The 27,772-nt window shown below is 40.7% G+C and overlaps 2 protein-coding genes across 4 annotated transcripts in view; one reads left to right on the top strand and one right to left on the bottom strand.

The window, feature by feature from the left end:
* The window catches only part of pawr (PRKC, apoptosis, WT1, regulator), an 82,956-nt gene extending 78,626 nt beyond the window's left edge, over positions 1 to 4,330 (top strand). For both annotated transcript variants that reach the window (XM_060903784.1, XM_060903785.1), the window contains exon 7: positions 1,383 to 4,330. In XM_060903784.1, coding sequence (XP_060759767.1) covers positions 1,383 to 1,469 — 87 coding nt within the window. In that variant the 3' untranslated portion in view covers positions 1,470 to 4,330. The remainder of the gene's footprint in view (positions 1 to 1,382) is intronic.
* Positions 4,331 to 20,012: 15,682 nt separating this feature from the next.
* Positions 20,013 to 27,772, bottom strand: part of syt1a (synaptotagmin Ia) — a 183,920-nt gene continuing 176,160 nt past the window's right edge. For both annotated transcript variants that reach the window (XM_060903782.1, XM_060903783.1), the window contains exons 8-9: positions 26,422 to 26,555; positions 20,013 to 21,756 (exon numbers count right to left, since the gene is read on the bottom strand). In XM_060903782.1, coding sequence (XP_060759765.1) covers positions 21,550 to 21,756; positions 26,422 to 26,555 — 341 coding nt within the window. In that variant the 3' untranslated portion in view covers positions 20,013 to 21,549. The remainder of the gene's footprint in view (positions 21,757 to 26,421; positions 26,556 to 27,772) is intronic.

Below are 27,772 nucleotides of genomic sequence, written 5' to 3'. Positions count from 1 at the left end.
TCGTGTTCAAGTTTCTGATGCTGAAGAATTCTGAGGTCGTCCTCCTTCTTCATTATTCCATCCACTTTGTGCAATGAACCAGTTCCACTGGCAGTAAAACAGCCCCAGAGCATGATGATCCTACCACCACCACCAGCTGGTACAGTGTTCCTCTGTACATGGTGGTCATTGTGGCCAAACAACTCAATCTTTGTCTCATCTGACCATACGGCTTTCCTCCAGAAGTCTTTTTCTTTGTCCGTGTGGTCAGCTTCAAACTTTATTTAAGCTTGAAGGTGTCAATTTTGGATCGGGGGTTATTTCTTGGATAGCAGCCTCTTAGTCCATGGTGATCTGAACTGTAGACAGCGATCCATCAGCTTCCAGTTCATGGCAGGGCTGTGTCATGGTGGTTCCCAGGTTGTTCCTGACCATCCAAACCAATTTCCTTTCAGCTGAGGGTAACAGGTTGGGTTTTCTTGAAGCAAAGTGGCTTGGCAAAGTGACTACACCTCACAATAACTTGGATAGAATTGTTTGAACTGTTCTTGGAATTTGCAGTTGTTTAGAAATGGCTCCAAGAGACATTCCGGAGTTGTGTACATCTGCGATCCTCTTTCTCAGATCTGCACTGAGCTCCTTGGACTTTCCCATTTTACTGTGTGTTGGTCAATCCAATGAGTGCTGTAAACAAACCCTTTTTATGAAGGCACAGAGAAGCTACCAGCTGTAGTCAATCATGATCACTAACAGGAAGTTAAGAGACCTCGGCCTTGGCGAGATGAGAGACATTTTGGAAGTTTCAGCACCTCTGAAGTGAGCGTATGTAAATATTTGATCCTGTACATATGATTTTGACCCTGTGTTGATTTCAGAAAACCCAAAGAAAATTAAAACTTGTGCACCAAATTCTAGTGTTTTTTATTTTTTTTTAATTAAAGCTGTATGCTGTGCAATCATTCTGCCACAGAAAAAGAACAGTTCAAAGAAATTACTGAAAGCCCAAATATTGCCATGACATTCATATCCAAGATGGCATTCATGTCACTGTATGTAAACTTCTGACCACAACTGTATACCATGTCTTAGTGACCCTGTCTGAAGCCATTGACTAGCTAGCTATATTGAACACATTACGCTGTATGACGTTATTAACTAGCGAGCTGCTGATATTGAGGTTTTGCTAACGTCCGCTAATGATAGTGTAGCTTTAGCTAATTAGCTATGTTTATTACTTTAGTACTAGTGACATCACAAAATCAGGACTGTGAAAGCAGAATATAATTTTAATATAAATCTATTCGAGTTCCTCTAACGTTCCCTCATAACCATTTTATTTTTAGCCGTTTTTATCTTCTGCAGCTTCCTAAACTGTCCGACTTTTTTTTTTTTTCTTTTCCCAGGACCTGGACGATATCGAGGATGAGAACGAGCAGCTCAAGCAGGAGAACAAAACTCTGCTGAAGGTCGTCGGTCAGCTGACCAGGTAGAAGTGTGAGGATGGAAGGAAACGCCATGAGGAAAAAAAAAACAGGAAAGTTCTAGAAAAGTCATATTTAATGTAAATGTGTGTGTACATACGGAACATTCTGGAGGACGAATGAAATGAAATGAAATGTACGCTGCTGTCTGTTGGCAGTTTGTTCATTTTGTTTTCTTTTCAAAAAGTGTTTATTTTGGCCCAAACGCTGGCTCAGGATAATTAGCATATTTTTCCAAAAACATTATCCATATGCTAGCTGCTAATTAGCCTTTATCTAACTGATGAGTCGGGTATACTCGCACAAAGAACAGAATTTTCTCTCGCAGTTTTCTATCAGACACGAGCGTTTTGTGTTTTTTTTTTTTTTTTATAAATCCTAAACCATATCCTGGACTAGCTGCTAACCGGTTACCTAGCAACCACATAGGCTACATGCCACAGATTAAACATTTATCTTTTGAAGACTAGCATCGCTAACTCTTGTGTTAGCTGCTAATCGGTCTGTGGCGTGGTTAGTGAAGAGGCTGTTCTCTGTTCTACGGCAAATTTAGCAGTTTTGTATTAAATATTAGCTTCTCAAAGCCTTTTAGCTGAGTGTTGGTTTATGTCGTTTTGTACACCTTCATATGCTAGCTGATAATTAGCATTGACCTAGCAAATGAATACATATATTTTTTTTTCCTCAGTCGTCTTTCAGACACTCGTATTTTGGAATGCTAGCTCATAGCAAAAAAAAAGCTTTGCGAGTTTTTAAAATTTGCTAGCAGCCTTCCTTCAAACACTCACGTATTGTAGTGTAACAAATACGGTAGACGACCTTGCATTAGCACAAAGTACCCTTGTTTTGTTTTGTTTGTTTTCCCTCTAGCCGTCCTTTAAAAGTGTCGCGTCCTAATTGTGGCGCGTCTAGCTGTGGAGAATCTGTTTAGCTAATCAGGTAAAATCTAGCAAATTGGCTAATTAGCGGCTGACGTATGAGTTGAAGTAATCATTATTTTGTCTTTTTCTATTTTTTCCTGTCGAACATTAGCATTTTGGGTTCTTTAGCTGTAGCATGTTACATATATATATATATCCACATATCCGTACGCTTGCTGCTGAATAGCCAGTTAGCTAGCTAGCGAGCTGATATTGTCCTGAACGTAATAACATTCCGTTTTATTTTAAAAAAAAAAAAGGTAGCATTTTGCAGACTTTTACTCGCTAGCTGCTAATGAACTGACAGTGTTGTGATGTGTCCCTCTGCTCGTTAGCCAGTTAGCTATTAAATGTGCTACAGTAGTTCAGGATGACGTTTTTCATCGCGACTGTGAGATGAAACACTAGCGTAAAATTACGACGTTCTCTTTTCTAACAACTCTTTCGCTGAATGTTAGCCGTCGCAGGAACTCCGTTCAGAACATTGATTAGTTTTTAGGCATAATCCTGTACGCTAGCTATGAGTTAAGAATTGATTTGGCTATTAACTAGGCAACTAAGCATGTTGTTTTATTTCTTTTCTTATCAAACGTTAGCACTTTTGTTCGCTGCTTGCTAGCCAGTTAGCTAGCAATTCTGAATATTGCAACATTCAAATTAACATAATATAAAGTTCTTGTTTTTTTTTCCGAACAAATGCTAGCATTTTTTGAGTCATTAGCTATTTGATTTGTTTTTAGCGCTAGTCACATGCACTAGCTGTCATGTGCTAGTTATCCTGTTCGGTAGTTAGTGAATTAGGTTCTCTCTTTTCTCGCAATGTTTTGATAAAATGTTAATATTTTAGAATATATTAATAATTTATACTGAGCAGTAATCTCGTGTTCTAGCTGCTAATTAGCCAGTTGTTTTTGTAGCGACTCCTTTATCAGACGCTAGCGTTCTGGATTCTTTCCCTGTAGAGTGCCGTTACATACGCTCGCTGATGACTAGCCACTTTGTTAGCGAGTGAATAGTGTACTGAATGTTCTGATGTTCATTTCCCTTCTATGCTACGCAAACACTAGCATTTTGGAGTTGTTAGCTGAGTGTTGATTTATTTTTAGCGCTCATCACATCCGTTAGCGGCTAGTTATCCTGTGTGCAAGTTGCTGAATTTGCTATGATGAAAATAAATAAAATGATGACAATTTTATCAATTTTACACTGATCTTGTGGTGCTAAATTTTTATTAGCTGTTTTTTAATGCTAATTTTTCTGCTGAGTCATGCTAGTCAAACACTAGCATGTTGATTTTGAGAGCTAAAAAGCTCGCTGGCAAGTTACTTAGTAACAGATTAGCAACTTGAAATTGAAAGTAGAGGGTTTTTTTGAGTGCTAACAACAAAATTAACAAATTTTTCGATCTAAAGCTAGCGTTTGGGACCAAAATTAAAAGGAAACAAAATTTTTTTTCGCTAAAATGCCTAGACTTGCACCATGTTATTTCTGTTTTTCATTATTTTAGAATATCGGTTCTCATTCTTTGTAATAAAATGGTTGAAAATTGTAACTCATCGCTATACGAAATCATGTGTAACTGATTTTTTTTTTCCACGAACACAAATTATCCGTCATATAGATTTTTTTTTTTTGTCAGTTGTCTTTTTCAGATGTTTACAACTTTTTGTTTGTTTTTGTGCAGTATACGGTTAGCTGTAGCTAGTCCTGATATCTCCGATAGATTTATCATCTAAATCAAATTGTGGTGATAAATATATTATAGAACGATAATAAACAGCTGTTATTTTATGTCTTTGCGCTTTGTCATGGTCTGGTTTCACGTTCGCTGAGCAGAGCTAGCAGTGTGGGGTTTCAGGACGGAATTATTCCTTCATTCTCTCTTTTCTTCCGTTCTGTGGCATGATGCATGTACAGAAGATAGTCCTTTAATAAACACTGATAAGCTCACTCGCTCTCTGTGTGTTCATTTGTTTATCAGGTTCTGAACTCGATGTTATTTTGTCGACGCTAATCACCGTAGAAAGGGAGGGAGGAACGGACGGTCGTGTTGCATTCTGGGAAGCTGAAGTGTGTACGGTTTATACACTGCTGCTGCGCAAAAGTCCGAGGCACGTAAAAAAATGCTGTAGAGCAAACACGGCTTAAAAATAATGAAATGAAATGTTTCAACGTTAAAAAAAATACTATAAACAGTACTCAGTAAGCCATAGTAAATGAAACAAAGCCAATATTTGGTGTGAGATGAAATTCCCTTTGCTTTAAAAAAAAAAATAAATAAATATCCGTCTCAGGTCCAGTGAGTGCAGTTTTATGCGGAAATGATGTGTAGGTTTTACTGAGCGTCTTCCAGATCCAGCCCCAGTTCTTCTGGACACGCTGACTGTCACACTCGCGTCTTCATTTTGCACCAGAATTTTTCCAGTAGCCTTCATTATGTTGAATTTTTTAAATCTGAAAACAAAGGTGCTCTCTTATGGAATATGCTGCTCAGACATTAATAAAAAAAAATTTCTGTAACATTTAATTTTTTGCTGGACCCCCCCCCCAAAAAAAAAAAAAAAAAACTTGAACGTTTGGACTCTAATGCTGCTTTTCCACTACAAACGCGGCTGAGTTGGGCTGAGCCGTGCCGTGCTGAGTCGGGCTGAGCGGGGCTGTTGGAGTTGCATTTCGACTACAACCGCGCTGAACCGTGCTGGCTGGAAGTGGGTGGACACATTGGGTGGAGTTAGCGAAAGTGGGTGGACGTCAGGTGATGTCGTTAAGCGGCGCCAACAGTGACATCAGTGACCTTTTAAGCGGTAGTCTCACGACCCGAATAGTAAACAATAAACATGGAGGACATGGAGTCGTTAGTGTTGCTGGTCTTGGTGCTGTGGCTTGTTGTCACCGACAACGCGGACAGATACTGGCAAGAGCGCATAGATGAGGCGAGGCGCATAAGGCTTCAGAAATTCTCGTAATTCGTAATTCTTCCGGGTTTGCGGTGTTTACAGATCCCAGCGTGCACGCGGGGCGTGTGTGGGCATGTGAGGACACTCCTCCTCACCAATCAGTGCACAGGGGAGTGTCTGCTAACGCCCCCAGCCTCACTCGGCACGGTTTGGCTCGCTTCAGCCCCACTCCAAAACCGTGCGAGTTTTGGGTGCTAAGCAGGGCTGAAGCGAGCCGAGTCGTGCTGTTCGGAGGTAGTCGAAACGCGAGCCGTGTCGGGCTGAAGTGAGCTGAAGCGAGCTGAAGTGAGCTGAAAAAGGGTAGTGGAAAAGGGCCATAAAATGTTTTTGTAATGTTGTGACTTGATAATGTAGAAGTCATAAAATAGAAATCTATAACAAAGTTTGTAGGGACAAAAAATACAGGGGGGGTGTTAAGACTTTTGCACAGTACTGTGTGTATATTAATAAAGCGCTGCCACACACAGAGGTCGTTAAATTCCCAGCCGTCAGTCGGACGCTTCAGTAATTGCTTCATCCTTCTGCCCTGAGCTCAGGGACACACACACACACACACGCATCCAAATTAGCATTTTTATAGAACAAGAGACGGAGACGTACTTCAGGTCCTCGAGGTCATTTATTTCTCCTTTTTTCTTTTGTCTCTCCTTTTCCTCCTGGTGCTAATAGCATTTCTCTTCTTCTCTGATCTTTATTTTATTCTTTATTTATTCTGACTTTATTACAGAGACAGGAGATGACTTCCTGTCCAGACTGGAGGTCATTATTCCATTATTCCATTAACTTTTACTTCTAATGTTTTTTTGTAATAATTTTAATTTCTCATATTTCTCCATGTTCATGTCTTGCGTTTGTATTGTTATCTCTCTCTGTCGCTCTCCCCGTCTCTCTCTCTCTCTCACCCTCATTCACCATCAACCTAAATCAGCTCTCTCCATCTGTCTCTCATCTCTCTGTCTCTATCTCCATCTCTGTCTCTCTCTCTCCCTCATTTACCATCAACCTAAATCATCTCTCTCTCTCTCTTTCTCGTTTCATATATTCTTCTTCTTTCATCTGTTCCCATTAGGGTTCTCCACAGCAGATAATGTCCCCCATCTCCTCCTGTCCTCTGTATCTTCTTCTATCACACCAGTCGTCCTCATGTTCTCCTTCACCACATCCATAAGTCTCATCTTTGCTCTTCCTCTTTTCCTTCGACCTGCTAACTCCATCTCCAGCGTTTTTTTCCCCAGTATACCCCAGATCTCTCCTCTGTCTGTGTCCAAGCCATCTCAATCTCTCCTCCCTCATGTTGTCTCCAAGACGTCCTACATGTCCCTCTGTCCCTCTAATATACCTCCTCATTTCTCATCCTGTCCCACTTTCTCTCTCCCACTGTTCACACCTTAGGCCAAGTTTACATTAGACCGTATCTGTCTCGTTTTCTTCGCGGATGCACTGTCCGTTTACATTAAAACGCCGGGAAACGTGAATCCGCCAGGGTCCACGTATTCAATCCAGATCGTGTCAGCTCCGGTGCTGTGTAAACATTGAGATACGCGGATATGCTGTGCTGAGCTCTAGCTGGCGTCGTCATTGGACAACGTCACTGTGACATCCACCTTCCTGATTCGCTGGCGTTGGTCATGTGGCGCGACTGCTGAAAAACGGCGCGGACTTCCGCCTTGTATCACCTTTCATTAAAGAGTATAAAAGTATGAAAATACTGCAAATACTGATGAAAATACTGCCCATTGTGTAGTTATGATTGTCTTTAGGCTTGCCATCCTTCCACTTGCGAGTGGTAAGTGATATGCGCTGGGATCACACACACAGCGGCTCAGTCCCGAATCACTGCTCGTGTGCTTCACTCGCGCGCTCTGTGAGCTGCGCAGGGCCGGAGTGCGCACCCTCCAGAGGGCACTCGCTGTTCAGGGCGGAGTGATTTGGAGCGCAGGATGCCTGCGGAGCCGAGCGTATCCATGTATTGGTGTTGCTGTGTGCAGACGAATCGTTTTAAAAACGTTAATCTGATGATCCGCTGATACGGTCTAATGTAAACCCCACCTTAGTGGTGTCTTTTCTCATTATCACCTCTTTAGAGATTGTATAGCACTTTTTGTTGAGTTCAAACGTGCATCTAAAATCCAGACAGTGATCCTTAATTTACCAGAATAAACACTGATCTAAAGGCTCAGGGGCTGAACGAACACCTCCAGTGTTCATGTGCTGCATATTAGACTTGTATAAATGTCTAACGTTCATTCAACACCGTTGGTGTTCATCATGTTTTTGGTGTTCATCATGTTTTGGTGTTCATTCTTATTCAGTTTTACACTGCAGGAGTTTAAAGGTTCTGAGTGCAGAGTTGAATTCTGTTCTATCGCTGTTGGAGTTTCGAGATGTTTCGCTGCTGTGCGCATGCGCGCGCGCACAAACCATGTATCCTGTGTGTTTTGCCGAGATGAAAAGCGTCCCGCGTTTTACGATTCTGGAGATCGCCAATGCAAGCGAGCAACAATATCACATGACCACTGCGGGGCGTGTTTGAGCTACTTTTAACCAAAACAAGTCGGTGTGGGTGAACATGGCAGACTCGGCTCGCTCTCCAGCGGAAAAGAAAAGGAAAGGAAAGCCTGCCTAGTGAGTGCAACTGCAAGATAGAGCAAGGTTAGATGGATGACGTGTCATTTTTCTGGACAGCTACAGTGGATATAAAAAGTGTACACACCCCGTTAAAATGATCCGTTTTTCTGATGTAAAAAAATGAGACCACGATAAATAATTTCAAAACTTTTCCCACCTTTAATGTGACCTATAACCTGTACAATTCAACTGAAAAACAAGCAAATCTGTTAGGGGGGAAAAACGTACAATAAGCTGGTTGCATAACTGTATACACCCTTAAACTAATACTTTATTGAAGCACCTTTTGATTTAATTACAGCATTCAGTTTTTTTGGGTTCACACCTGCCATCAATTAAACTGACTCTGAACTTTATTTGGGGTTAATCAGACATTTACTCAGTTGCATCCTCCACAAAAGCCAGGGTTCACCGAGAGCTTACAAAGCATCAGAGGGATCTCATTGTTGAAAGGTATCAGTCAGGAGAAGGGTGCAAAAACATTTCCACAGTATTAGATATACCATAGAGCACAGTGAAGACCGTCATCAAGAAGTGGAGAAAATATGGGACAACGGTGACGTTACTGATAACTGGACGTCCCTCCAAAATTGATGAAAAGACGAGACGAAAACTGGTCAGGGAGGCTGCCGAGAGGCCTACAGCAACACTGAAGGAGCTGCAGGAATTTCTGCCAAGTACTGGTTGTGTACTACATGTGACGACAATCTCCCGTATTCTCAATATGTCTGGACTATGAGGTAGGGTCAAAGAAAAACATCCAGGCCTGGATAAATTTTGCAGAAAAATACATCAAAACTCTCAAAAGCATGTGGGAAAATGTGTTCTGGTCTGATGAAACCAAGGTTGAACTTTTTGGCCAAATTTCCAAAAGGTATGTTTGGCACAAAAACACCACTGCTCATCACTAAAAGAGCACCATACCCACGGTGAAGCATGGTGGTGGCAGCATCGTGTCTTGGGGTTGTTTTTCTTCAGCTGGAACAGGGGCTTTAGTCAGGGTGGAGGGAATTATGAACAGTTCTAAATACCAGTCAATTTTGGCCCAAAACCTTCAGGCGTCTGCTATGAAGATGAAGAGGAATTTCAGCACGACAATGACCCCAAAAAAGTTTTGGAACGGCCCAGCCAGAGCCCAGACCTAAATCCAACTGAAAATCTGTGGGGTGACCTGAAGAGGGCTGTGCACAAGAGACGCCCTCGCAATCTGACAGATTTGGAACGCTTTTGCAAGGAAGAGTGGGCAAATATTGCCAAGTCTAGATGTGGCAGGCTGATCGACTCCGACCCAAAAAGACTGAATGCTGTAATTAAATCAAAAGGTGCTTCAGCAAAGTATTAGTTTAAGGGTGTGCACACTTATGCAACCAGCTTATTGAACCTTTTTTATTTTTTATGTTTTCCCCCCCAAACAGATTTGCTTGTTTTTCAGTTGAATTGTACAGGTTATAGGTCGCATTAAAGGTGGGAAAAGTTTTGAAATTATTTCTCATGGTCTCATTTTTTTACATCAGAAAAACGGATCATTTTAACGGGGTGTGTAGACTCTTTATACCCACTGTAACTAAATTGTTCTAGCTAGCGCTTAGCGATCTTAGCCTTAGAATGCATGGGCTCGGCTCCACGGTAGCGAGTATGAAGTTCTACACCTAATGTTTTTGATCTTACAGAGAAAGAAACGAGAACACAAAGCAGATCTAGTCGCGAACGTCAACCACAAGTTCCATCCCTGCAACTCAAAACTCTCCGAGGTCGATGCAGGGTCACGATGTTTTCCACGTGCCGCCATCTTGGTGTGACGCAGTTCTGTAGTTATGCTAATTAGTTAAAGCTCCTCCCTCACGTTCGGCTGTTTCCCGTTTCCGTAGGTCATACTGTTTACCTCAAGAGGGAGGAAAACGCTTCCAAAATGGAGGAAAGCGACCTTCAGAATGATCATCAAAATAATCACATCCCATTCGTCCACATGATGATGTTCTTGTGAGACAGAGGAAAATGCCATGAACAATAAAAAAAAAAATTAAAATTTCAGATGATTTTACAGTCAGCAGCTTTAACGCTGAAGCTTTTCATTACATTTACTGAAAGTGTTCAGACAGGTCGATGTTTGTTTATACCCGAGGTGTTCATTAGACATGGCGAAAGATGAAGTGATTCTTTTTAATTTTAAAGCTCAACACTTGAAGTGTTTGTTTAGAAGTGAAAGTGTCCGTTTGTTCGTTCGTCCACGTTTGTACTGAATGCTTCTGAATGAAACGGTTCTCCAGTTACGGTGATTTTATTCTATTTTAAAAATATTCTTGTTTGTGAGCTGTAACAAAAAGGAAGAGAGAGTCAAATTTCTCCAGATTTATTTTATTACTTGGTTAAAATTAAGGGGAAAAAAGACAAACGGTCTCAGTAATTAAGATCCTAATACATACTGTATGTGTAATTAGATTTCATACGTAAATACATTTTATTGAAAGAAGAGTACTTTTATTATTATTATTATTATAAAGTATTATTGAAAATATCATTAAAAATCATTATGATATAATGAATGTGGATTTCTTTATTCAGCAAAATGCTAGCATTTGCTTCAGTAACTATTTTACATGAAAAAACAAATGTATGTAATTTTTCTAAATTATTTCATGATTTTCTAATTATTTTTATTGTTATTGATTTTTATATCAGAATGGGAATGCATAATGAATAATGAGATACATATTTAAAGAGCCATATTATGAAAAACTCACTTTTTCAGTGCTTACTGTATGTACGTGTGTATCTGGAGCCTCCCAACCCACACACTCTGACCTAAGATGCAACACACACTGAGTGAAAACATGTTCTTCAACAAGGCTTAATGGTTAGAGAAGCAGCTTTGGGACTAAAAGGTTGTTGGTTCGATTCCCTGGACCAGCAGGAAAGGCTGAAGTGCCCTTGAGCAAGGCACCGAACCCCCCAGCTGCTCCCCAGGCGGCTCTTGGTGTGTGATACGTTACTCTGGATAAGAGCATCTGCTAAATGCCTGTAATGTAATGTAACAAGCCGTACAGATTTGGCTCCTCTTCTTATTTACAAAGCGGAGCTCATTAGAATTATACCGCCCCCTGATCTGAATATCTCCACCCACAGCTTGAGAGAACTACAACCCCAATTCCGACAAAGTACAAATTGTAAATAAAAACGGAATGCAATAATTTACAAATCTCAAAAACTGATATTGTATTCACAATAGAACATAGACAACATATCAAATGTCGAAAGTGAGACATTTTGAAATTTCATGCCAAATATTGGCTCATTTGAAATTTCATGCCAGCAACACATCTCAAAAAAGTTGGGACAGGGGCAATAAGAGGCTGGAAAAGTTAAAGGTACAAAAAAGGAACAGCTGGAGGACCAAATTGCAACTCATTAGGTCAACTGGCAATAGGTCATTAACATGACTGGGTATAAAAAGAGCATCTTGGAGTGGCAGCGGCTCTCAGAAGTAAAGATGGGAAGAGGATCACCAATCCCCCTAATTCTCATCTCTTCTCATCTCATTATCTCTAGCCGCTTTATCCTTCTACAGGGTCGCAGGCAAGCTGGAGCCTATCCCAGCTGACTATTGGCGAAAGGCAGGGTACACCCTGGACAAGTCGCCAGGTCATCACAGGGCTGACACATAGACACAGACAACCATTCACACTCACATTCACACCTACGCTCAATTTAGAGTCACCAGTTAACCTAACCTGCATGTCTTTGGACTGTGGGGGAAACCGGAGCACCCGGAGGAAACCCACGCGGACACGGGGCTCACATGCAAACATGCAAACTCCACACAGAAAGGCCCTCGCCGGCCCCGGGGCTCGAACCCAGGACCTTCTTGCTGTGAGGCAACAGCGCTAACCACTACACCACCATGCCGCCCCCCCTAATTCTGCGCCGACAAATAGTGGAGTAATATCAGAAAGGAGTTCGACAGTGTAAAATTGCAAAGAGTTTGAACATATCATCATCTACAGTGCATAATATCATCAAAAGATTCAGAGAATCTGGAAGAATCTCTGTGCGTAAGGGTCAAGGCCGGAAAACCATACTGGGTGCCCGTGATCTTCGGGCCTTTAGACGGCACTGCATCACATACAGGCATGCTTCTGTATTGGAAATCACAAAATGGGCTCAGGAATATTTCCAGAGAACATTATCTGTGACACAATTCACCGTGCCATCCGCCGTTGCCAGCTAAAACTCTATAGTTCAAAGAAGAAGCCGTATCTAAACATGATCCAGAAGCGCAGACGTCTTCTCTGGGCCAAGGCTCATTTAAAATGGACTGTGGCAAAGTGGAAAACTGTTCTGTGGTCAGACGAATCAAAATGTGAAGTTCTTTATGGAAATCAGGGACGCCGTGTCATTCGGACTAAAGAGGAGGAGGACGACCCAAGTTGTTATCAGCGCTCAGTTCAGAAGCCTGCATCTCTGATGGTATGGGTTGCATTAGTGCGTGTGGCATGGGCAGCTTACACATCTGGAAAGACACCATCAATGCTGAAAGGTATATCCAGGTTCTAGAGCAACATATGCTCCCATCCAGACGACGTCTCTTTTAGGGAAGACCTTGCATTTTCCAACATGACAATGCCAAACCACATACTGCATCAATTACAGCATCATGGCTGCGTAGAAGAAGGGTCCGGGTACTGAACTGGCCAGCCTGCAGTCCAGATCTTTCACCCATAGAAAACATTTGGCGCATCATAAAACGGAAGATATGACAAAAAAGACCTAAGACAGTTGAGCAACTAGAATCCTACATTAGACAAGAATGGGTTAACATTCCTATCCCTAAACTTGAGCAACTTGTCTCCTCAGTCCCCAGACGTTTACAGACTGTTGTAAAGAGAAAAGGGGATGTCTCACAGTGGGAAACATGGCCTTGTCCCAACTTTTTTGAGATGTGTTGTTGTCATGAAATGTAAAATCACCTAATTTTTCTCTTTAAATGATACATTTTCTCAGTTTAAACATTTGATATGTCATCTATGTTCTATTCTGAATAAAATATGGAATTTTGAAACTTCCACATCATTGCATTCCATTTTTATTTACAATTTGTACTTTGTCCCAACTTTTTTGGAATCGGGGTTGTACCTTTCCAAAGGTGCAGTGTTCTTTTTTTTTTTTTCTTCTCACAAACACCGAAACCACTATCATCACGTCGACGCGAGGTAAGCACAGGAACTGTTCTGTTATCGGCTGCACAGAGCAGCACGTCGTTCCATCGACCCCCAGCCTCAGAGAACACTAGAGCCGAGTGGATCGAGTTTACTTTGGATAGCGACATCCCAGATACAGTTGGAAAAATCCTTTTTGTGTGTGTGCTAACTTGACCAAACAAAATCGTACCTCAACGAGGGATCAGTACCAACTGACTGTGGTCAAACTCCGGACGAAGGAGAGGTAAGTGTTTAAAAAGTAATTATACGACATGTTACTTTGGCTGTTTAGCACTAGATCATGCTAACAACTGAAGTAATCATCTCATCTCATTTATCTGTAGCCGCTTTATCCTGTTCTACAAGGTCGCAGGCAAGCTGGAGCCTATCCCAGCTGACTACGGGCGAAAGGCGGGGTACACCCTGGACAAGTCGCCAGGTCATCACAGGGCTGACACATAGACACAGACAACCATTCACACTCACATTCACACCTACGCTCAATTTAGAGTCACCAGTTAACCTAACCTGCATGTCTTTGGACTGTGGGGGAAACCGGAGCACCCGGAGGAAACCCACATGGACACGGGGAGAACATGCAAACTCCGCACAGAAAGGCCCTCGCCGGCCACGGGGCTCGAACCCGGACCTTCTTGCTGTGAGGCGACAGCGCTAACCACTACACCACCGTGCTGCCCCCTGAAGTAATCAATGTATGCTAATTTTATTGAAAGTTATTGCCCTTACTTGCTGCAGGAGCCACAATACTGTTAACGCTATTAGTTTGTTAGTTGAATGTCTGTAAGATGAACTTTATCTTATCAACAATCTTAAATAGCATGAGAGTAAAGTGAGAGGATGGGTGTAGGGTTAGTGATGTGAGCATGTTGTGCTCGGGGAAAAAATCTGTTGTGCTTTACGTCCATCTGTAATTTGGGAAACTGGCTTCATGCTTTACTAGATCTGACCTCCTGTTGAACTGTGCATTAGTGTTGCAGTCCTGAAGATCAGTCTTGGACTTGAGACCACTTTTTGAAAGTCGTCCTGATCTCAGACAAAGACGCTCAGGATTTTATTTCAAGACCACAGCTGTGGGGATTTCACTGAACTGCCTGTGTATTGTCTGATTTATTTGTTAACATCATGTGATTGGATGGAAAACTCCATCCATCCATCCATTATCCATAACCACTTATCCTTCTACAGGGTCGCAGGCAAGCTGGAGCCTATCCCAGCTGACTACGGGCGAAAGGCGGGGTACACCCTGGACAAGTCGCCAGGTCATCACAGGGCTGACACATAGACACAGACAACCAGTCACACTCACAATCACACCTACGGTCAATTTAGAGTCACCAATTAGCCTAATTTGCATGCCTTTGGACTGTGGGGGAAACCGGAGGAAACCCACGCAGAGACAGGAAGAACATGCAAACTCCACACAGAAAGGCCCCCATTGGCCACTGGGCTCAAACCCAGAACCTTCTTGCTGTGAGGTGACAGTGCTAACCACTACACCACCATGCTGCCTGGATGGAAAACTTCCTGCTTCAAATGCAACCAATAACGTGACTCATTCCTAATTTGAAATTTTTGTCACCCCGCCCCTGTTTCCACCCACTGGTCTGGTTCTGGTCTTGACTTGGTCTCGCTCTGCCTTGGTCTTGGTATTGACTTGATCTCAACCCCTCACAGTCTAGGTCTTGTCTTGGTTTCGGTGGTCCTGACTACAACACTACTGTACGTGCAGGCTTCTAGTTGCTATGGCAGCACGAAGCCGTACTCGCATTGGCACATCCCCAGAAGATGGTGGAGGGGTGAGCAGTGGCTCATTATCATTTAAAGCAGGGTTTCTCAGTCCTCCTCCTGTCCTGCATATCTCCTATCTATCCTCGCTTGCACCTGATGGAAGTTAGTGTGATTAACATGCCCTTGATTAAATCAGGAGTGTCCAACTCATCAAAAGTGCCTCTGATGAGTTGCGTCAGGTAGGTAGAGCAGGGAAAGATGGAAAACATGCAGAGCAGCACTGAGGACCGGGGATTTAAAGGAACCGATGCTGAGATCAGTGAAGGTACTGAGGTGTTTTACATGTCTCATCTCATTATCTCTAGCCGCTTTATCCTGTTCTACAGGGTCGCAGGCAAGCTGGAGCCTATCCCAGCTGACTACAGGCGAAAGGCGGGGTACACCCTGGACAAGTCGCCAGGTCATCACAGGGCTGACACATAGACACAGACAACCATTCACACTCACATTCACACCTACGGTCAATTTAGAGTCACCAGTTAACCTAACCTGCATGTCTTTGGACTGTGGGGGAAACCGGAGCACCCGGAGGAAACCCACGCGGACCTTCTGGCTGTGAGGCAACAGCGCTAACCACTACACCACCCCTGGTGTTTTACCCTTGTGGTATTTTGACCAAAGCATATCACAGATGTTTCATTAAGATCGACACCCCTCTCGCTCACTAAGATCTTCCAGAAACAAGCGACTTGCTGTCCCATGCACCAGACTGTCCACCACGGGGGGGTCCTTCAGTGCCATTCCCCCCAAACACTGGAGTTCTCTTCCGCAGTCTCTCCGTGACTGCTCTACTTTCTCTACTTTCAAATCTCAGTCGAAGATTTCTCTCTTCCATGAACATTTCTCTTTCTGCTTTGTCTCCCCCCCCTTCCCCTTCCTATAAAGCAACCTTAGGATTGTGAAAGGTGCTACAGAATTTTAACTTCTCATTATAAGACCTCAGGGAACTGTGTCAACTTGTGGAAAAGGTGCGTAATATGACACTCGATGATAAAATAAAAACACTCCACTCCAAGCTGTGTTCTGTATCAACAGGAAATAAAACATTTTTATTGAACATTTTTGTGTATATGAAGTTATATAACAACAGTCAGAAACTTCACAGAGTGAATCACTACACAAAGTCGAACGCAATCATAAAACACCTCGTCGAAAAATGAAGGTTTACACACGCAATAGAACCGTATAACCCAGATTTATGGCAGGGAAAAGAGAGAGAGAACGAGAGAGAGAGAGAGAGAGAGAGAGAGAGAAAGAAATCAAAAAGAGAAGAGGAAAAAACACTCTACAAGATTACAGAGAAAATTTCCACACACAAAAGCAGGCAGTCGATATACACAAAGGCAACTGGGATCTTTCTACAGCATCAGATTCTAATTTCTATACAAGGTTCTTCTCCAGAGTGTGGCTTTTTCTCACCGAGCAAACAAGTGGAGCAAAGGTTGTGTTTCGTCAAACCGATCTCGCAAGAAAATCGTAAGAATTCTGACATTCGCATTTTAACTGCTAACTCCGCCCCCTTTTCTACAACTTGTAGCTTTTCACACTTGCGAGCGCGGACAAATTGAGAATTTTTTTTTTTGCCATACTTATAATGCGTCTCGAATGTGCGTTAGCTTTTACACAAATTGAATTGTTCACAATTTCTCACAAATCTGCAGGTTGGAGATTACAACAGACCCAGAGCAGTTGGGGGTTTGATCAAGGGCACTTCAGCCATTCCTGCTGGTCCAGGGAATTGAACTGGCAACCTTCTGGTCCCAAAGCTGCTTCTCTAGCCATTAGGCCATGGCTTCCCCCTCTCCCCCTTTTACAAGTTCAAGAATTTTTATAAATTCTTTTTTTCACTCAGTTTTTTCAAGAATTGTTTTTGAGCGATGCAATTTTGATGAATTGTTTTGTTTAATTAAGAAAATCTTTAAAAAAAAAAAGAGATTAAAGTTGTGAGATATTACGAAGTTTTTCTTGAGTGACGTGACGTTCGTGTCGTGACAATTTATTTTTAACATTTCCTACAAGAGGCATCAAGAATTCTTCGGAATTATTACAATTGTCCGAGATTACAGTGTGTCCTCGCAAAGCACGTACAAATTCTTTTATTACACTTTAATAATGTAAAGCTACACGTCTGCCTCTTAATTTGAATGGTTTCTTTTGTATGACTCGTCAGCAATTACAGTTTGGAATAACGTTAATGAGTTACATTTCGTACTGATCAAGTAGCTAATGTACAAAATGAACTGCCTCGAGCTAAAATATTTGTATGGATTTGTGCGTCTTGCTGAAATCATATTAAAGACTTGCGCAGGAGAAAATTCTGGTCGTTTCGGACCTTGGCGTATCTAATATTGTGACTGTACGCTGATGACCTGTAGCTTTATGTCTCATCAAAACGACTGAGTTCGTGAATTGGCTGGTCAGAATTCTGACGAATTTTTGTTAAAGAGACCGGTGTGTGTGTGTGTGTGTTGCATGCTTTGGTAGGCTGCAGTAAAAGTCAGCATTGCTTTGCAGGGCTAAAAATGGCTTTTGTCTCTCTTTACAGTGCAAACAGCAATGCCGCCTCTTACTGTTACTGCATCTAATTAGTCTAATCGTGTAGAAATTAGCGTGCTGCGTCAGAAACAATAAAAAAAATAGATATAACCCTGTTTTTTTTTAAATAAACATAAACCTACTTTTCCCCCTAAATGTTTAGATATCGACAATATATAAAGGATTGAGGTTACATCGTATAATTACATTGTGATTATATGTGTTTAATAAGCCGTGTCGTAACTCGATGAGATCGAATCAATATTTATTGCGACATTGAATAAAAAATAAATAAATATTTAAATAATTAAATAAAAGTGTCGACTATATACTTGGTCCCAAATAATAAAACGCACACAGTCCGAACTGTACATTCTGAGTTTGATATTAAATAGAAAAGGGCACTAAAAAGGAACGATAACCAGATAATCATCATCAAATGACCATGACGAAATCAATAATCATAACGACCGATACTGAAACAGATAACGATACATTTCTCAGGTTTTACGCTGTTTGTGAACGCAAATATAAAAATATATACACACATTTTGGATTTTTGGTGGGGACAGGGGTTTTTATATATATATATATATTTATATATATTTATATATTTATACTCTAATATTATAGATATAAGCGTAATTCTGTGATATTTCAATGGCTGGATCTGTGTGTTTGGACGAAAGAAAGTTAAAAAATAAAACGGGAGGAAGCCTTAGAACACATTTGCTGTTGAGCTCAGATAGAATATATACACACAATCTACATGTGCTGCGTCCTACTGACATCGTGATTATACTGTAAATGATATTCTTTTTATTTTCTAAATCGTTATCGTCGTTCTCGGGCAACATCACCCACCGAACACTATGGGGATGAACGTAGGAGTATTGCACAGTGCTCAAAAACAAAACGGACTCCAGTGATGGCTCGCTCAGAAACCGACGCCGCCGTAGACGCTGTACTACGCGTCCGCGCCCGTATTTCTCGGTACGTATAGCGAGGACAAAAATGGCTGCACGACACACTACACTACAGATAGTTATCAATAAAAGTCTACATGTCTACGGCACGCGCACACACACGGCAGTCACAGTGATACACGAAGCAGTCCTCAGAGACGTCTATGGAATGACAGAGCGTTCGTTTGCTATCTTTTATTTATTTTTCATTACATCACCTACACAATAACAGTGAAAACGTTTAAAAACTCCTCCTGAAGCTAGCGTCTAGGATACATAAGAGGTTCCTCCATGACGAGAGGTATTAATGGGTTTGAATGGACTGGTCCTTGGTGCTTTGTTGCTTCGTCCTGTCGTCGCACACGATCTCACAGAAAAAGATGTTCGTAAGAATTCTAACAATCCCACATGAGCAGATTTATCTTTTAGGGATCATGTGGTTTTAGTAAACCCGGACTAAAGCGTGACATTTTTCCCTCAAAAAAAAAAGGGAATTTGTACAAAAGTCGTGAACAGAGTGACAACTTTTCTTAAATTTTATGTCAAAATCGTAAATCATTGACCGTCTGATGTGAAAGCCAATTTTTTTGTCCTAACAAAGGAATTGTATTAACGATTTAAGAAGAAAAGGAATAATTATCTGGTTAAACCTTTCAAACTTGACATGCCAGTTGCATCATTAAGAGTGAGCGTTAATTTGTGAGATTGTCTCACGTCCTCAAGGATTTTCTTATCCGTCAATAAGAATTTTGTAGAAGTTGTATCGTGAAGAATTTCTTTTGTTAAATTTCCAGAAACTCGACAAAACGAATGAAAACGACCGAAACGTTTTTTTTTTTTACTGATTGTTAACACGAGCTGCTTTGTTACGAATTCTTACAAACTCCTACTCGTGAGCGCGTGCTGTTAGATTAAACCCGTACTAAAGGACTTCATGGACTAATATGTGCAGACCATTAACTTTTATGGTAACTTTATTACCGTATTATTTTTTTTTCTGAAAGATACCTAAATGAGAGAAAAGTGGCCTGAACGTGTGTCTGTAATTAACGTGTAATTCTTATTAAACCTGTTTATTCTGAACATAATTAAGTTTTTTTTTTTTTGCGCGGAGGAACAAGCAGAGGAAGCTTTAACAGATTTTATTGATGGAAAACTTGAATATGTACAGAATTTACACATCCTGACCACCTGATATCCAAGTTAATAAGAATCGCTCTTTATATTGGCTATTGAAGCATTTTTGCTTCAAATTTCAAAGGAATTTGCGTGTGATCGTGTTTTTATGTCGTATTTGTGCCGAAGGACATCACCGGGTGAAAATATCACATCTGCAGACCATTAACTTTTACGGTTGCTGCTTGTTTGGTTTGTTTTTTAAAAGATGTGTTAATTTAATTTCAACAATCCACTGAACATTTTTAAAAAAAGCTGTATAATTTTGTGACTTTTTGATGAAATCCTGAATAAAATTACTCTCAACTACGAAGAACTTTCTCCAATCTCATCCAAAAAACAAACAAAGGAAAAATCGTTCAAAAGTTTTATTTTTCTTGTTGTTCCAAACTACAGTGCAAAACAGTAGCCATTTGGTAAAGGAGATTGGCAGTAAAAGCATGGCTAAGGCTATTGTCACTGCGTAAAGTGGCAACGAAAAGTAAAAAACTTTGATTTCGCACCTTCAAGGCCAAAGAAACGGTTACTTGTTCCCAAAGAACCAAAAGCTACAGCCACTAAGTGGAACATGTGCATGAGGAGAAAGTCACGTCCGTTTCTCACCTCCCTGAAAAGAATGGCAGTGTTTAAAAGCTCATCTCTTAGAGTCAGTACTTTATTATTATTATTATTATTATTATATACCGACCGCAGAAATCAGCATCATTTTGTTAAAAAACGCATAACTTTAGATTTTTTTTCCCTTTACAGCTAAAGGCCTGATGGTGTAGAATAAAGTATAATTTAAAAACAAAAAAACATGCACTTATTAAAAATATTAATTTCAAAGCTAGAGTCTTTAAGAAATTTAACAAAATACGTCTGTTAACGAGTTAACGTAAGGTAAAGCGTCGAGGATTCGATGGCTACGGTTGGTGAACTCTTCATGCTTGGGCTTTAGGACAAAATATAAGGTTCAGATTTGGAGGATTGGTGGAAATTAAGGATCTGCTAACATACTGATAAAAAAAAAACAGCAAGAAAGAAAGTTAAGAACTCATGTGCTTGTAGAACTTCCTGCATATTTTTCTGACTGAACCATATCAGTTAATGGCCGATATTTCCACACTAAAATGTAATATACTGAAGATGTTATCCACACTGTATGTATTACATTCCTCCATTTTATTATACGGGGTTTCTCAGCGTTCTCCACGATTTCTAATCATTCTTAAAGCCAAAGAGTTTGGAAAGTGTTTTTTTTTTTTGAAATACCCCTTACCTCACACCTCGCGTCTTGCAGTTTGAAATTCTTTCATATATACATATACATTATATATATTTACTTGAAATATATATGCATATATTTAACTGGAATGCAATAAGATAGATATCGTAAATCCTGCTGTTATTATATATAATATTGGCTCTGCTATATCTGCATTTACATCATTTAAAATAGAATATCTTAGTAAAAACATCAAGTTATACACAGATTAGGAAACAGGTAGCAACATACAAACACAAACTAGAAATCGTTTTTTTTTTCGTCTGCATACGGATATATACACCTGTGGTACACGTTTTTTTCCGTTCATGCGCTATCTACACAGATCATATTGCTTAAAAGAAGGGTTTAAGGGGTTAAAGGTCATGGATGATGGTCAAAACAGCAGGTGAAGACAGGAAGGAATGTTAAACACAACTCTTGAGCTTGAGGGCCGTGTGTGTGTGTGTGTGTGTGTTGGGGAAAGTGGGCGGTCAAAATACCGACAACTATTATAAAAGAAGGTGTTTCATTGCAAGACAAGAAGAAGTAGAAGATTTAAGAGGGTGTAAAGGATCCATACATCACTGAGGTATGTACACGCACTGGGTTAGGACCACTAAAAGGGGCGGGGTTAATGGCTAAAGAGGGCAGAGCTTTATTTTTTGATGGTCAGCTGGGCGTCCACTTCTTCCTCTGGCTTGAGCACGTGCCACTGGGCGATAGGTCTCCGTGGGTTGGCCAACATATCCGACCAATGGCGAAGCTCAGTGCCTGTGCTGTTCAGCCCTACGAAAACTTTACCGATAGCATCGTTTTTGCCGATCTTGTCATAGTCCAGAACAGTTATAACAATTTGAACTTTCTGTAGAGAGAAAAAGAGAGAGAGAGAGAGAGAGGGTGAAAAACACACAAAATACAATCAATAATTCGATAGTGAATGGATTTATTCAGTCAGAGTTGAAAAATGTTGAAAAATTCAGCTTGATAGATTTGCATGGTGGTCTGTGGAAACTCTGTCAGTGTTTGGAATTTTCACCAAAAATAAAAAGTGGTGAAAAGTAGAAATGTTTTAATATCCTTCTAAATGTGCTCCAGTCTTTCTGCACAGATCGCGTCTGCAAAAATGTCCACACAGTCCGATTTCGTAGCTTTTTAAAGATTACACGATCCCAGTGAAGTCTACAAATGAAATCAGTAAACGTACTTTAGTATACAGTGGTGTTTGAAAGTTTGTGAACCCTTTAGAATTTTCTATATTTCTGCATAAATATGACCTAAAACATCATCAGATTTTCACACAAGTCCTAAAAGTAGATAAAGAGAACCCAGTTAAACAAATGAGACAAAAATATTATACTTGGTCATTTATTTATTGAGGAAAATGATCCAATATTACATATCTGTGAGTGGCAAAAGTATGTGAACCTTTGCTTTCAGTATCTGGTGTGACCCCCTTGTGCAGCAATAACTGCAACTAAACGTTTGCGGTAACTGTTGATCAGTCCTGCACACCGGCTTGGGGGAATTTTAGCCCGTTCCTCCGTACAGAACAGCTTCAACTCTGGGATGTTGGTGGGTTTCCTCACATGAACTGCTCGCTTCAGGTCCGTCCACAACATTTCCGTTGGATTAAGGTCAGGACTTTGACTTGGCCATTCCAAAACATTAACTTTATTCTTCTTTAACCATTCTTTGGTAGAACGACTTGTGTGCTTAGGGTCGTTGTCTTGCTGCATGACCCACCTTCTCTTGAGATTCAGTTCATGGACAGATGCCCTGACATTTTCCTTTAGAATTCATTGTTCCATCAGTTATGGCAAGCTGTCCTGGCCCAGATGCAGAAAAACAGGCCCAAACCATGATACCACCACCACCATGTTTCACAGATGGGATAAGGTTCTTATGCTGGAATGCAGTGTTTTCCTTTCTCCAAATATAACGCTTCTCACATTTAAGCCAAAAAGTTCTATTTTGGTCTCATCCATCCACAAAACATTTTTCCAATAGCCTTCTGGCTTGTCCATCTGATCTTTAGCAACCTGCAGATGAGCAGCAATGTTCTTTTTGGAGAGCAGTGGCTTTCTCCTTGCAACCCTGCCATGCACACCATTGTTGTTCAGTGTTCTCCTGATGGTGGACTCATGAACATTAACATTAGCCAATGTGAGAGAGGCCTTCAGTTGCTTAGAAGTTACCCTGGGGTCCTTTGTGACCTCGCCAACTATTATGGTACATGCCTTGCTCTTGGAGTGATCTTTCTTGGTCGACCACTCCTGGGGAGGGTAACAATAGCCTTGAATTTCCTCCATTTGTACACAATCTGTCTGACTGTGGATTGGTGGAGTCCAAACTCTTTAGAGATGGTTTTGTAACCTTTTCCAGCCTGATGAGCAGCAACAACGCTTTTTCTGAGGTCCTCAGAAATCTCCTTTGTTCGTGCCATGATACACTTCCACAAACATGTGTTGTGAAGATCAGACTTTGATAGATCCCTGTTCTTTAAATAAAACAGGGTGCCCACTCACATCTGATTGTCATCCCATTGATTGAAAACACCTGACTCTAATTTCACCTTCAAATTAACTGCTAATCCTAGAGGTTCACATACTTTTGCCACTCACAGATATGTAATATTGGATCATTTTCCTCAATAAATAAATGACCAAGTACAACCCCGATTCCAAAAAAGTTGGGACAAAGTACAAATTGTAAATAAAAATGGAATGCAATAATTTACAAATCTCAAAAACTGATATTGTATTCACAATAGAACATAGACAACATATCAAATGTCGAAAGTGAGACATTTTGAAATTTCATGCCAAATATCGGCTCATTTGAAATTTCATGACAGCAACACATCTCAAAAAAGTTGGGACAGGGGCAATAAGAGGCTGGAAAAGTTAAAGGTACAAAAAAGGAACAGCTGGAGGACCAAATTGCAACTCATTAGGTCAATTGACAATAGGTCATTAACATGACTGGGTATAAAAAGAGCATCTTGGCGTGGCAGCGGCTCTCAGAAGTAAAGATGGGAAGAGGATCACCAATCCCCCTAATTCAGTGCCGACAAATAGTGGAGCAATATCAGAAAGGAGTTCGACAGTGTGAAATTGCAAAGAGTTTGAACATATCATCATCTACAGTGCATAATATCATCAAAAGATTCAGAGAATCTGGAAGAATCTCTGTGCGTAAGGGTCAAGGCCGGAAAACCATACTGGGTGCCCGTGATCTTTGGGCCCTTAGACGGCACTGCATCACATACAGGCATGCTTCTGTATTGGAAATCACAAAATGGGCTCAGGAATATTTCCAGAGAACATTATCTGTGAACACAATTCACCGTGCCATCCGCCGTTGCCAGCTAAAACTCTATAGTTCAAAGAAGAAGCCGTATCTAAACATGATCCAGAAGCGCAGACGTCTTCTCTGGGCCAAGGCTCATTTAAAATGGACTGTGGCAAAGTGGAAAACTGTTCTGTGGTCAGACGAATCAAAATTTGAAGTTCTTTATGGAAATCAGGGACGCCGTGTCATTCGGACTAAAGAGAAGAAGGACGACCCGAGTTGTTATCAGCGCTCAGTTCAGAAGCCTGCATCTCTGATGGTATGGGGTTGCATTAGTGCGTGTGGCATGGGCAGCTTACACATCTGGAAAGACACCATCAATGCTGAAAGGTATATCCAGGTTCTAGAGCAACATATGCTCCCATCCAGACGACGTCTCTTTCAGGGAAGACCTTGCATTTTCCAACATGACAATGCCAAACCACATACTGCATCAATTACAGCATCATGGCTGTGTAGAAGAAGGGTCCGGGTACTGAACTGGCCAGCCTGCAGTCCAGATCTTTCACCCATAGAAAACATTTGGCACATCATAAAACGGAAGATACGACAAAAAAGACCTAAGACAGTTGAGCAACTAGAATCCTACATTAGACAAGAATGGGTTAACATTCCTATCCCTAAACTTGAGCAACTTGTCTCCTCAGTCCCCAGACGTTTACAGACTGTTGTAAAGAGAAAAGGGGATGTCTCACAGTGGGAAACATGGCCTTGTCCCAACTTTTTTGAGATGTGTTGTTGTCATGAAATGTAAAATCACCTAATTTTTCTCTTTAAATGATACATTTTCTCAGTTTAAACATTTGATATGTCATCTATGTTCTATTCTGAATAAAATATGGAATTTTGAAACTTCCACATCATTGCATTCCGTTTTTATTTACAAATTGTACTTTGTCCCAACTTTTTTTGGAATCGGGGTTGTATAATATTTTTGTCTCATTTGTTTAACTGGGTTCTCTTTATCTACTTTTAGGACTTGTGTGAAAATCTGATGATGTTTTAGGTCATATTTATGCAGAAATAGAGAAAATTCTAAAGGGTTCACAAACTTTCAAGCACCACTGTATGTACACAGGTGATTCTTGGAAATCGCATGCGCTGATTGGTTGAGATTCAGACTATTTCTCGATAATCACCTCGAGCAACTCAGCAAAATGTCAGCCGATCGCTTCATCACCGTAAGTGAGGAAGAATTACAAATGATGGAAGAAAATGCTGTTCCTAAAAGCAGTCAAGACACTCCAAAGTTTGGTCTAAAACTATTCAAAGGTTAAGTGGAATTGCAGAGATCATGGTTTGGTATTTTAAAGAGTCATTATCGTTAAAAATGTGAGTTTTCCTCACTGACTGACTAATCTCCAGTTTTCTGAGGAAGAAAGAAAAAACTACAGTTAATTGCTTCTTCGATTAATTGATTTTCCCGTCGTTAAAGAAGTTGCAGAAAGTGCAGTGAGTTTACAGCGGAGGATCAGAGATCAACGACCTGCACTCAATCGTGGTTAAGTGTGTCTAACAGATTGTCAATATGAATTACAGATGAAAGAAGATCGAGATTACAGTAGAAGGATGACTAAGGCCACCTTAAAGCTCGTGTGCATTTTGGCTGAATGAGATTATTCCAAGATAAATTCAGGTTTTGGGATAACAACTGAATTTTTTTGGGAATTGTTTCGTCAAGCTGGAACCGGATGCATTGCTGGCATCTTGGGAAAGTCTTAAAGAAATTCATATGTCATTAGAATCAGGTTAAATACAGAATACATAATATATCAGGTGCAGGATGCATAATAATCAGGCACGAGGCAGTGCTCCAGGCTTCCTGGAAATCCATTTTTATTTTTACGCCTGTGCTGTAAGGCCAATTTTCCATATAATCAAATACCGAAGAAGCCCCGTAAAGTTATCTGTCCTTTTCAGACAGAGTTGACTTTATATTTAATGAGTTGAGAGTGGGACGTTCTGATTAGCAGCCTTAGCGCTGAATTGAAAGCAGATCCCATGCAGCAAATCCTCTGAACCATGAAATGCAAAATCAATTTGGAGCACTTTGCACTTATTTGCAATACCGCCACCAAGCATGGATTTTAAATGACTATCAGCTCTTTAAACTCTATTAAGGGTCAATTTTAGTAAATTTAAGGTATAAAACGTGGTCCGGGTGCATCGCTGTTACCTGGATTTGTTCAAATGGCACTTCAAAACTGAAGGATTCATTGTAGTAGGGGTTCAGGGTGTTCTTTTTGATTGTCGTCTTTTTCTTCTTCAGACGTTTACCATTCTGCATCAGATGGATCTTCACATACGGGTCTGCAAGAAGACAGAAAAATGATAATGGTAAATCATGGACCCTTAAAGATAAATCTTTCTTAGACCCTATCTGCCCCTATCTCTACCTTATGCTCCCCATTTTCCCCTAAACCCAAACATTCAAACACCACCTAACACATTTCAGACCCTATCTGACCACACCCACCAAGACTTGTTATGGATCTTACTGGAGGTATCCTACACTTGACACTCTTTAGCCCCTCTTACCCCATCATAACCAGACCCGTTGCAACAAGGTAGGCAGACTTGGCAATTGCCTAGGGCCCCAGCCCTCGAAGGGCCCCTGCTGCCGAACGACTGGTTATGTATTCAATAGCAATGACAACTTTTTGAGCACGGCAGCGCAGCGCCTAATGACACTTGTTGAAATACCCTAGTTCCAAGGGGGGCCCCCTAATGCACAACAGCGCCTCCCTACATGCTTTGGCCAAAAAGTGCAATGACAGTCTGTTGTCAACCCCTCAATGCCCATCTCCGTCCAGTCAAGTGGTTGCAGAGCTCTGCGGCAAAAAAAAAAAAATCAAATATGAAGTGAAATTACCCCTCAGGGAGCCAGAAGAGAAAGAAGAAAAGGGAAGAGGAAGACAGAAAAAAAACAAGACACTGGTAAGTGAGAATGTACACACTCATTAATACCAAGCGGGTCGACAAGCAAATTTGGTAGCTAGCTTACGTTAATGGTAGTTATCTTGTAGACAGTGTTTATAACAGTGATGTAAACGTTGTCATGCACAACAGGGTTACAAACTTGCAAGGACTGGCTAAAAATTCTAATATGTGCCACACAAATAGGTGAAAGACTGTCAACTTCTCCCAGATTAACTTATTGTGTTTATCAAAATGTCATAGTCAGAGTTAGTTTCAGCGAGCTGCATGGCTTTCATCAGAAGTTTTTGCTGAAGCCAAAGCCCGCAAGCAGCAGTTTTAGACATTTTGCCCATGATTCTAGTTGTGTATTCTTAAATTTTTATGTGTTTTTCTATACCTTTTGCACTTTTCTGTGTGTTCTGGTCCTTATTAAGATTCTTATTCATGTTTGTAATCATTTAATCACCATTTGAAGTTATTTCTACTTGTGTATATACTGTAAATAATTAGTGTTGTGTTATGTGCACATTTTATATTACTTTGTCTTATTTTCATATTTGATTTATATATATATATATATATATATATATATATATATATATATATAT

The sequence above is a fragment of the Neoarius graeffei genome, chromosome 21 (assembly GCF_027579695.1).
Source record: "Neoarius graeffei isolate fNeoGra1 chromosome 21, fNeoGra1.pri, whole genome shotgun sequence".
NCBI lineage: Eukaryota > Metazoa > Chordata > Actinopteri > Siluriformes > Ariidae > Neoarius > Neoarius graeffei.
The sequence above is the reverse complement of the archived record's forward strand: the minus strand, read 5'-3'. Positions and strand labels throughout refer to the sequence as shown.